General features: G+C 34.1%; 1 protein-coding gene across 2 annotated transcripts in view; it reads right to left on the bottom strand.

Annotated features, from left to right (window-relative positions):
* mcph1 (microcephalin 1) overlaps window positions 1-5028 on the bottom strand; it is a 50444-nt gene extending 45416 nt beyond the window's left edge. For both annotated transcript variants that reach the window (XM_056471397.1, XM_056471398.1), the window contains exons 1-7: window positions 4999-5028; window positions 4664-4719; window positions 4312-4403; window positions 4110-4228; window positions 456-540; window positions 243-354; window positions 23-154 (exon numbers count right to left, since the gene is read on the bottom strand). In XM_056471397.1, the coding sequence (XP_056327372.1) occupies window positions 23-154; window positions 243-354; window positions 456-540; window positions 4110-4228; window positions 4312-4403; window positions 4664-4700 (577 nt within the window). In that variant the 5' untranslated portion in view covers window positions 4701-4719; window positions 4999-5028. The remainder of the gene's footprint in view (window positions 1-22; window positions 155-242; window positions 355-455; window positions 541-4109; window positions 4229-4311; window positions 4404-4663; window positions 4720-4998) is intronic.
* Window positions 5029-12787: the final 7759 nt, after the last annotated feature.

Genomic DNA, 12787 nt, shown 5'->3' with positions numbered 1-12787 from the left:
AAACATGAAGGAAATAGAGTACCAGTGGGTGAGAGATGTTCGCGTCCAGCTTTCATTTCTTTCAATCGTTGAGCCATGCTGTCCGAGCGTTTTAAAGAGGGGCTGTACACTATTCCACGTTCCTCATCAATGATAAATGGTGAGGTGTCCGAAACTGTGTTTAAACAACATCCCAAATGCACATCAAATCTCTGAATGAAATGAACATGAAATTAAACTAAACCATCGTATGCTTTTCTCACCGACAGGGGATGAGGGCACCAGGCTTTCCATCATCTTGTCAATTTTTCTTTTCAGCCGTCTGTCATTCTCAGGAGTCTTTATAGGGATATCCCTTGGTTGCATGCAACAGTGCTGCAAAAAGAGTGTGGACTAAGCATTTAATATTCACAAAGATATACATGTCATTTTTACAGCAAATTCTAGAAAATAATTACTAGTTATAATTTTCTTACTGTTCTTTTGTTTAGATGTTGTTTTGATTCTTCATTCTGTGCAGGAAAGAGGTCTTCATTTACATGCTGATTAGTCTCTTTGCATCTGGACAAAATTGGAACAAAGAGGAAACATTGAGTTATAGAGACATCTAAAGGCCATTGAAAGAAATGCATCAAATAGAAAAAATATATAATTGATGGGGCCAGAAAATTAAAATCACCAACATCTATCAGAAAGAATCAGAAAGAGCTTTATTGCCAGGCATGTTCACATATACGAGGAATTTGTTTTCGTGGCAGAGCTTCTACAGTGCAACAGGATAACAGAGACAGGACAAAAAACAGATAATAATTATATATTTTTTTAAAAAGTACAAGTAGTGAATGCAAATAAACAAATTGACAAGTGTATGTATGTGTTTATTACTATATACAACGTTATATGTGCAGCTGTTATGTGCAAATTGGCATGTAAAGTGTGTTGTTAAATAAGTGTATGTGTGTATAAAAGTGTATAGCAAGTAGTGATGTTGGCTCCATAATTATTATCATCAAGTGTTCATGAGATGGATTGCCTGAGGGAAGAAACTGTTTCTGTGTCGGGCTGTTCTGGTGCTCGGTAGCGTCGACCAGAATGTAAAAGTTCAAAGAGGCAGTGTGCTGGGTGTGAGGGGTCCAGAGTGATTTTGGCAGCCCTTTTGCTCGCTCTGGATAAGTACAGTTCTTGGGGAGTAGGAAGGGTTGTACCAGTGATTCGCTCAGCAGTCCGAACTATTCGACATAGTCTTTGGAGATCATCTAGCCCAATACAGTCGTTATTCAACTGGATATTTGCAAACCAAAATCTACATTTTTAAACTGTCAAAAATTGTGTTTTTGTTGTTCACAAAACTAATGTTGTCAGAGAGACATGATTTCTCGAGATACATATTTTGGTATTTTTTCAAAGAAGATCTCAGAATACTTCAAGCTAATCAGGGGCCCCGTTACAGAAAAGAGCTTAAAGTCAGAATTCTGAGTTTATTAACCCTGAAATTAGAGAAACTCTGGGTTTTCCCATTTCAGAATGGGAGGTATGTTAAAATTAGAGAAAGCAGGGTAAGTCAAGACCAATCTAAAAATCGAGGAAACTTTTGGTCAGATTCAGTTATCCTGGTTAGTTACTCTTTGAAGCTAACCTAGCGAGGACAATGATTTCTTTAGTAAACCCAAAGATGCTTTCGCTCTCCTCTCCCTTTTTAAAGTGCAAGAGATGTTTAAATAAATCATTCATTCATGCATGCTGCAAAAAAGCTTGTTTTTACTAACTATTGTATTGTTTATCATTTACTTTAAATATAAATGTTCCGTTAAATAAATGTTCTAAAATTGAAATTGCCTAATGAGTGTTTGATACAGAAAAAAGTATAATTTTAATAAATAACAATTTACACTCCCTGATATTATTGCATCCTGTTAACTTACAAAATTTCAAATAAAATATACAATCACCGGCCACTTTATTAGGTACATCTGTCCAACTGCTCATTAACGCAAATTTCTAAGCCAATGACATGGCAGCAACTCAATGCATTCAGGCATGTTGACATGATCAAGACGATCTGCAGCAGTTCAAACAGAGCATCAGAATGGGAAAGAAAGGTGATTTAAGTGACTCTGAACGTTGCATGGTTGTTGGTGCCAGACGGGCTGGTCTGAGTTTTTCAGAAACTGCTGATCTACTGGGATTTTCACACACAAATATTTCTACGGTTTACAGAGAATGGTCTGAAAAAAAGAAAATATCCAGTGAGAGGCAGTTCTGTGGGCGCAAATGCCTTGTTGATGCCAGAGGTCAGAGGAGAATGGCTAGACTGGTTCCAGCTGATAGAAAGGCAACAGTAACTCAAATAACCACTCGCTACAACCGAGGTATGCAGAAAAGCATCTCTAAATGCACAATGCGTCGAACCTTGAGGCAGATGAGTTACAGCACCAGAAGACCACGCTGGGTGCCACTCCTGACAGCTAAAAACAAGGAACTGAGGCTACAATTCACACAGGCTCACCAAAATTGGACAATAGAAGATTGGAAAAACGTTGCCTGGTCAGATAAGTCTTGATTTCTGCTGCGACATTTGGACGGTAGGGTCAGAATTTGGCATCAACAACATGAAAGCATGGATCCATCCTGCCTTGAATTAAAGGTTCAGGCTGGTGGTGTTGGTGTAATGGTGTGGGGTATATTTTCTTGGAACACTTTGGGCCTATTGGTACCAATTGATTATTGTGTCTATGCCACTGCCTACCCGAGTATTGTTGCTGACCATGTCCATCCCTTTATGACTACAGTGTACCCATCTTCTGATGGCTAACTCCAGTTGGATAACATGCCATGTTAAAGTGCCAATCATCTCAGACTGGTTTCTTGAACATGACAATGAGTTCACTGCACTCAAATGGCCTCCACAGTCACAAGACCTCAATCCAATTGAGCACCTTTGGGAGGTGGTGGAAAGGGAGATTTGCATCATGGATGTGCAGTCGACAAATCTGCAGCAACTTCATGATGCTATAATGTCAATATGGACCAAAATCTCTGAGAAATATTTCCAGTAACTTGTTGAATCTATGCCATGAAGGATTAAGGCAGATCTGAAGGCAAAAGGGGTCAAACCCGGTACTAGTAAGGTGTACCTAATAAAGTGGCCGGTAAGTGTATCTAACTGTAAATGTAATCTAATTATTATTATTATTTACCCTTACTAAAATGAAATGCTAGTATGTCTATGTCTGATAATATTTTTTCGTCTAGAGAAAGTCTTATTTGTGTTATTTCGGTTAGAATAAAAGCAGTTTTTAATTTTTTAAACACCATTTTAAGGTCAAAATTATTAGTGCCTTTAAGCTACATATTTTTTTCGATAGTCTACACAACAAACCATCATTATACAATAACTTGCCTAATTACTCTAACCTGCCTAGGTAACCTAATTAACCTAGTTAAGCCTTTAAATGTCACTTTAGGCTGTATAGAAGTGTCTTGAAAAATATCTAGTCAAACATTATTTACTGTCATCATGGCAAAGATAAAATAAATCGGTTAACACAAATGAGTTAATAAAAAATATGTTTAGAAATGTTAATCTTCTCTACGTTAAACAGAAATTGGGGAAATAAGTGAATAGAGGCGTTAATAATTCTGACTTCAACTATATATGATCTTTAATTTTAAGTAAGATTTTTTCTTACTCTGTTAGACGATCATTTGCAAGACAAAAAAATAATAATAATTAAATAAATTAAATAATAGCCTATTAGTTAACCAATCATTAAACATGTTTTTACTGTGATGACATAACACTGATGAAAATTAAACTTGTTTAGTCTCAACTCGTATGCAGATGTTTTGTCAAGTGCCGTTACCATGGTGAATCATAATACTAGTGATACACCGATTATGGCTTTTCATAGTCATGGTGCAAGTGCTTAACTCAGAGTCAACTGATTAAGAGATGAGTGAACTAACTCTATTCAACAGATCTGAAACTGAAACAAACTTTCACCATGTTATAGCAACTCAACTCATACTTCACAGTTTTAATTCAGAGTTTGCTGAACCTTCCGGTCTCGACTCACTAGTGATCAGTGTATCTGCATTATGTTTCTTTATTAATAAGAATAAAATTTCACCTTGCTACCCAGTGGACAGAAACGACCTTCACACCAATCTTCTGGGCCTTCTTCCATGTGGATGGGCGTCCATGTTTAAAGATCACATGGGTCACTTGTTTGTTAAGCGTCTTAGATACCTGCAATTTATTCATTTATAATACATATTCAATTTCAATCACATTTTTATATAAATTAAACTTGATTAATAATAATAAATTACCTGTGCACCCATGTCCTGAAGCTGCTCAATGAATGGATCAGAGTAATCTTCCCTCCTACTTGCAGACCACACATCTACATACGCCACAACATCTTTAAATAGAAAAACAGACAAGTGAATTAACAAATACCCTACATAGAAAAGCAAATTAAGGTAATTTTTGAATTACTACTGAATGGTTCATCATGATATTAACATTTAAAACAATTTGAGGGGGGAAAGCAACATCTAACGTTAGCTATGTACATGTAACGTTGCAGCTAGACAGACAGACAGACAGACAGCTATTTTTATTTTAAAATTAACAATAGGATAGAAAATATCTCCAGACTAACGAAATACAAATCAATACCTTTGAGAAATGCAGTTGAAGTGGTTACTCCAGTCATGATACAGCGTCTCCTACAACTTCAACCGACAGAACATTGAACATGATAAAGCATACGCTAGCAACGATAAAACTGTTTGTTTCTGAAAAATGACACAGGGTTAATGTTACCAGGAAAAACAAACGTTAAACCTAATCAATAAAACGAAGCATGTCTTTTAATCATTCCTCGCAGAAACGGTCCGGTCAAAACAAAACGCTTTGCCACCTTCGCATCACCGTTAACATACAGTGACGTGGCAGACATTTAAAAGTTCATTATCTGCGCTAATAAACACAGTTTTATCGAAATAACTCACCACTGTAATAAAATACTTTCGCGGGGTTTAATTCCTTTTTCTTGTACTGCTTATTTTTGGTTGACAGCAAAAGAAGCTTTGGTTACATTACCGCCATCTACCGAGTTGGAGCGCGAAACATCAAGATAGAAAGAGATACCTCTGAGGCCGAAAGTTAACGAGAATTATTTATATTATTAATTAAATGATCTATTATTCATTCATTCATTTTCTTTTCAGCTAAATCCCTTTATTAATCTGGGGTCGCCACTGCGGATTAAACCGCCAACTTATCCAGCATATGTTTTACACAGTGGATACCCTTCTGCAACCCATCACTGGGAAACATCCATACACACTCATTCACACACATACACTACGTACAATTTTAGCTTACCCAATTCATCTATACCACGTATTTGGACTTGTGGGGGAAACCGGAGCACCCGGAGGAAACCCACACGAACATGGGGAGAACATGCAAACTTCACAGAGATGCCGACTGACAAAGGCAAGGCTCGAACCAGCAACCTTCTTGCTGTGAAGCGATCGTGCTACCCACTGCGTATACAAAATGTTTTTTATTATTTATTATTTAACTAATATAATTAGTTTTTATATGAATAAACATGCTTAAATATGAAAACATAAAGGTGAAACGTTAATGGTAAGAGAACTATGCAAATCCCTTTTTTATTAATTCTCAGGATATGTAATCTTCATGTCAGCAATTTAATTCTTGATATCAACAATCAGCATTTTTGATATCAAAAATCATATCCAGCCGTTTTGACTTATTTATTATCAGGATATGCAGTTTTTAAATATCAAATATTAATTCTTGATATCAACAAGTTAATTGTTGATTTCAACAATCTGCATTCCTGATATCAGAAACTGAACTGTTGATATCAAGAGTTGTTACCACAATGTAAAACCCAACAGTCAACTTTATCAAGTGAAATGAGTGTAATTAACTCAAAATTGACTGAAAGTTAATTCTACTCATTTGAAAAGAGTTTTGAACTCAGTGTTAAAGGTAATGAGTTTATTAAATAACTCATTACTTCAACTTAAATGGATAAAGTTCACAGTACTCATAGATTAGTTTTTTTTCCCCTTAAATGGTTTGTAGCAATCGGTTTCCTCAAACGGTTTGAGTTGCCTGAACTTATTTGGTTTTACAGTACAGTACTCGGTTGGTTTGAGTTCTCTTCAGTTATTGGGTTTTACTGTATTCAAACTGTTTCATGTACTCAAATAGATTAAATTCACAGTACTCATTAGGATTAGTTTTTGAACTTAAATGAATTGCTGCAATCGATTCCTCAAATGGTTTGAGTTACCTTAACTTTTGGGGTTTTACAGTCTAGTAAAAATGTCAATTCCTGATATCAAGAACTTAATGTCACTACTTGAAATGTTAATTCTTGATATCTGCAATTATATTTCAACATTTTACATTTGATATTTCTAATATTTAAACATTTATTTCTGATATCAGCAATTAGGTGGTTTGTAATATCTAAAATTATTAATTTCATTAGTAACAATCCCCTTTATGATATCAGAAGTTAACACTGTCACAAGTGACACACCTATTTTTGATATTAAAAATAAACATCTTTACTAGTTGAAAAGTAATTCTTAATATCAACAATTTAATTCTTGATATCAACAATTTCATTTTTCATATCAACAATTAATTTAGGGGAAAGTGGGGCACAAAGTAACACTTGGTTTTGGCCGAATAATGAACAAAGTAATAGGGTTAGACAAACCATATATTTTTTTTTACCAACAACACACAAGCCAATTGTACAAATGAGCACTAAAAGTATGATAGTCGGTCCTATGGTTTCTGTGCAGTTTTGCTAAAAGTGCCAGGAGTAAAAATTGTACTATTTACCCCACCTGCGGGGTAAGTTGTATCAGACAGAGGGTTAGTTGTAACACATGCTTAAAAAGTCAGATTTCACACATTAATTTAAATTCAGTTTACTTTAAATAGCACATTTCCTCAATACTTAGTTCAATTTATTTTTTTTATTTTACATAACACACACCAACACACTATGTTTATTTATTGGATAAAGACATTTGGATTTATTTTTACATACAACATTAAACTTTTTTATATAAAATGTTCTCATCATTACACTTAAAATTCAATTATCTTGTTAGTTTAATTGTTGTCCAACAGTGTGTTTCTTATTTGTAACACCCTGTCACATCAAACCCCACTGTGTCATGTTTTCCTCAAAACTGGCTGGCAGTCACTGTGTGTTTTTTACGTCTTTCAAAATGGTTCCGTCTTTTAGAAGACAGTAATCACAACAATATACAATTTCACGTAAATACTTTCACATATTTTTAAAAAATAAAACAATATTGAGCATAATAAAAATACTTTTATGCTGCAAAAATGGTTTCTCCTGTGTTCCTCATCTAAATATCGCCAAACTTTTTCAACAATTGACAGCAAGACGTCTGTAGACACTGGTGAAAACCTTGGAGGCATGCTATGGTTAGCAAATAAAACCCTGTTACATTTTACCCCGTGTTACTTTTTACCCTCTTAGTGATTCATGTGCTAAATTTAATCTTCCATGCTCGTTTAGAGAATAAAATAAGTAATTAAGGCCATTCCAATATCCCTACAAACAATGGTTCAACAATTTATATTGCATACAAATACTAAACCAGAAATGAGATCACTCTGTATTGATGGTATTAATGTTAATATCAAACAGTTTACAAATAAGTCTGTTAGAAATGTTTTGTCAAAACAATACTCTCCATGTCAATTAAGGAGAAAATATGTTTTACAAGATTTCAATGTTGAAGAAGCAAGAAAAATAAGAAAACAATGCTCAACATATCTGGTTTTTCCTAATGCTAAAGAAGTAGCATTTAAAATTTTAAATGACATTTACCCATCTAATAATTTTTTACGTGAAAAATTTAACTGGGGAAACAATTCATGCAGCATTTGTGAGAAAGATATTGAAACTTTAGAGCATATATTTTTTCACTGTGAAGTTATAAAAGATTTTTGGATGGAATTTCAGAGGTGGCTGCATTCCAAACTGATACAAATATACAGTACTCTTTAACCGTGATCTCAATCAAAGTTGGTATGTTATAAGGACAAAGACCTAGACATTTTGGTAAATAATCTAATTATTCTAGCTAAACACTTTATTCACAGAATAAACCCCACTTTAATGGATGGAGGAATGATCTGAAGATGTTCGTAGGTCTTTTCACTTCTTGAGGAACAGAAAAGCCTGAAAGCTTTTACATGCCATGACTCCTTTCCATTGCTTGATTAAGACCCTCACTGCCCCCTTTTTATTTTATTTATGTATTTATCTATGTATTTTTTTGTTATGTTTCTAGTCATACTTTTATATCAACACTAACACTATATTGGATTGTAGAATATGCCGTAATGATTTGTACTTGAACTTATGGTTAAAATAAATTAAAACTTTGAGCCCCGCACTCCCCTATTGATATCAAGAATTACATTCAACTAGTAAGAAATCAATTCTTGATATCAACAATTAAATTTGAAGGCAGCCTATGGTGACATTTAACTACTGAAAATTCAATTCTTATCAAAAATGTAATAGTTGATTTAAAAAATGTAGGCCTAATTCTTATTAATATTTCAAGTTTTGATATCAACAATTACGTTTTTGATAACAAGAATGGAAGTTTTGATATCAAAGAACGCTGATTATTGATATCAAGAATTGAATTGTTGATATACATATCCTGATAATGAATAAAAGTCAAACGGCTTGCCATATTCAGCGAATTCATCTGAGTGTCAAGGCTCAATAGATGGCAGCATAGCCACATTTTTAACCGCCTCGGATAAGCTTCGCTCTCAAAGTCGAAAAAAAAAATGTCTTCGGAACAACGCATTTCCCAGCCATTAATAGTTTAGTCAAAAACTGAAACGTGCTGTCTGCTGATGAAGTGTGCTGCAGGCTTACCCAGTGTGTGTGTTTGTGTGTGAGTGTGTGAGAGAGAGTTTGGACGAGTGCGCGCTGTGATGGCTCACTTGTGGTAAGAAGGATGAGCTGCGTTTTATATTAGGCTAAATATTTTCTCTCATGAGGTTGCGTAAACCGTCGTCAAAACACATTCATCCACATACGACCAGACATAGCCTATCTTGTTTTGCTCATTGTAACACGATCCCTAAAAACTGTTGGATCTTGAATGTATTGATAGCGTATATGAATGTATTGATAGCATATTTGTTCAAGAATATAGAAAAACAGCCAAAACGCCCTTCCCAAAAGAACTAAACATTGCTTTATTATGCTACTGGACAGGTCACCGAGCAGAATTTGGTGGATTCTTTTGTTGGTAGATTATGTTGGGATTCTCCCCGACAAAATAATTATAGGATAATCCGTTCTTGATTATAGCAGACTATTATTTAGTCCAGCAGGGATGACTGCTTATTAATAAAATGCAATGGGTACAATTGTTGGGAAAAAGGTAGGTATGCCTCTTCATAAGCTAATATTTAGCCTATTGTTTTTAAATTATTAAGTAAAAGAGTAAAAATTACCTGGTCGCCTTATTTTTTTTTTAACTGAATCAAATTAACCTTATGAGTCCAATGAACTTGCAATGTGTTAAACTCACTTAAAACTTAAAGCTTGTGTAACTTATAAAATTAAGTTAAAACATGAGTAACTTAAATTAATAAGTTACAATGACCTCAGGACTAATTGATCATATAATTTTTAACAGTGTAACTTCTATCCTACTTCAAAATGAGATTTCCTCCTATTGTTCTTTTTGATGATCTTTATTTATTGGTATATTTTTGGAACTGTCCGTTTTGCAAAGATATTTTGTTAAAAGTGTCTTAGGCTTTATTAGGAGTGATCTTTTAATGAACTGTAAAAAATAATGGTTGCCTTAAATTTTTGAGCTAAATCAAATGAACTTTATGAGTCCATTGAACTTATAACAGTGACTTAAAACAGTTAGCGTGACCTATAAAATTAAGTTAAAACATGAATAACTTAGATTAATAAATTACAATGGACTAAAAACATATTCTGTCAGGACTAATTAATCATATAATTTTGAGATAACACAGTGGCGCAGTAGTTAGTGCTGTTGCATCACAGCAAGAAGGTCGCAGGTTCGACCCTTAGCTGGGTCAGTTGGCGTTTCTGTGTGGACTTTGCATGTTCTCTCTGCATTCGCGTGGGTTTCCTCCGGATGCTCTGGTTTCCCCCACAGTACAAAGATATACAGTACAGGTGAATTGGGTAGGCTAAATTGTCTGTAGTGTATGTGTGTGAATGAGTGTGTATGGATGTTTCCCAGAGATGGGTTGCAGCTGGATAGGCATCCACTGTGTAAAACATGTGCTGGATAAGTTGGCGGTTCATTCCGCTGTGGCGACCCCAGATTAATAAAGGGACTAAGCCAAAAAGAAAATGAATGAATTTTGAACAGTGTAAGTTCTATCCTGTCCCAAAATTAAAAATGAGATGTCCTCCAATTGTTCTTTTTGATGCTCTTTATTTATTGTTATTTTTTGGAACTGTCCATTTTGCAAAGATATTTTGTGAAAGGTGTCTTAGGCTTTATTAGGAGTGATTTTTTAATGAATGTACACTGTAAAATAAAATACTGGTTGCCTTAAATTTTAAGCAAAATCAAATTAATTTTATGAGTCCATTAAACTTATATTATGTTAAACTGACTTAAAACAGCTTGTGTAACTTATAAAATTAAGTTTGAACATGATTTACTTATTTTAATGTTACAATGACCTAAAAACATATGTTGTCACGATGAAATAATCAAATAAAAATCGATGATTAATTATTCCTGACAGCATATGTTTTAGGTCATTGTAACTAATTCATAAGTAATTGATGTCCTAACTTAATTTTATAAGTTACACAAGCTGTTTTAAGTCAGTTTAACATAATATGAGTTCAATGGACTCATAAGTTTAAGTTGATTCAGCTTAAAAATTTAAGGCAAGCAGGATTTTCTTTACAGTGAGCAATGTAGTGAAATTGGTTTTGCAGCTTGCAATATTTCAGGTTCATAAGCCTACATATATTCAAACTCCAGACCTCCTGTTTTTTTGTATTAATGAAAGAATTTGAGCAGTACCTTTCCTTGATCCAATTATCTAAAAACAAAAAAGGCTCTTAAAAACTTTATCTGTTTGAAACTCTCTTTTCATTATCCACAATGTTTACATGTTTCTCTTTTTCTTTTAGTTTTCCCTTTATTTTTTTTTTCATTGTTTATTGTTATTTTGCCTATTTGACAATTAATGTAGGCCTATACACTGTAAAAACTATTGGTTGCCATAAATTTTTAAGCTGAATCAAATTAACCCTATGAGTCCATTGAACTTATAATATGTTATGCTGACTTAAACAGCTTGCATAACTTATAAAATTAAGTTAGAACATGATTAACTTGATTAACTAGTTACAATGAACTAAAAACATATGCTGTCAGGACTAATTGATCATATATATTTATTACAGTGTATACTATTATTGTATACAATTGGCTAGAGAGGTAGATATGCATATATCAAATAATTAAAATACCAATCCACTGTTTTTTTGGGGAAAAATATATATAATTGTAAAAAAATGCTACAAAAAAAGCTTTAAATCCTTTATTAGCTTATTTAAAGACCATAGCCTATTAGACGAGTTTCTTAAAACTAAAAATATTTGATTGGATAATGTTAAATGTCATTAAATGTATTATTAAACGCATTTTGATTGGTTGTTGTTTATTAAGACGATCTGGATCAAATGATTTGATTTGTAGGCTATTTTTATTTAATTATTAAAAATTTTATCCGGAAAAGCTGAATGCATTGCTTCGGATAAGGAACATATGAAATTATATGGCTCACGAAAAGACGACTTTATGAGGTGATGTTTTTTTATGGGAAGCCGTAAGAATCTGCAGACTCTCGCTGCATGCAGACTGTAGATCTCCATCCATATTCCCCTGTATCACACATGATGGTTGAGTCCAGCGCCTTCCTCTAGATGCGGACTGTCTCATCGCTCCATTCTGTCTCCAAGGTTTGGATCGAGGGAATCACTTTTGGTTTCAACACCACCGTGTCTCACCTCTGCAGTGGCTAATCTCGGTGATATGAGAGCTAATATAGACGAATCCGTGTGCCATAGGCGTCAGATGTTCTTGCCAAAACTGGATCTCTATGCATTACAGTGATCGGTGAGAATAAAACGCAAGACACCGTGGCGCTGCGTGGAATTACAGCGGACAAGATGGGCACGTTGAAGCACATCCTGCTGCTTTTCACAGGTTTTGTGGCCGCAGCTCACGGTAAGAAAGTCTGTTTTATAAGCTGGGTACTGTTGCCAGTATTCCCCTTGAGGAATGACTTCTCTTTTATATGTCTGCAAAAGTCCTTTAGACCTTGAATATAGATGGAGGTTAATTTTGTATTGATAAATCCTCAACTTGCTATAACAGTAAGCCTTTCAATAATGTATAGTCGCTAATCCTATATATATATATATATATATATATATATATATATATATATATATATATATATATATATATATATATATATATATATATATATATATTCTACACAGACACACATTGGTGGGGCATAACATCAGTCTGAATGTTTATCTGATTTAATGAAAGACGAGCGAGGTATTAAGACGATAATGCATTTTGATCGACAATGGTATCGATTTAATCTCTTTATTACTTGTCACAATGTCTGTTTCAAATGAGG

Source organism: Danio aesculapii, chromosome 13, assembly GCF_903798145.1.
Source record: "Danio aesculapii chromosome 13, fDanAes4.1, whole genome shotgun sequence".
NCBI lineage: Eukaryota > Metazoa > Chordata > Actinopteri > Cypriniformes > Danionidae > Danio > Danio aesculapii.
The sequence above is the reverse complement of the archived record's forward strand: the minus strand, read 5'-3'. Positions and strand labels throughout refer to the sequence as shown.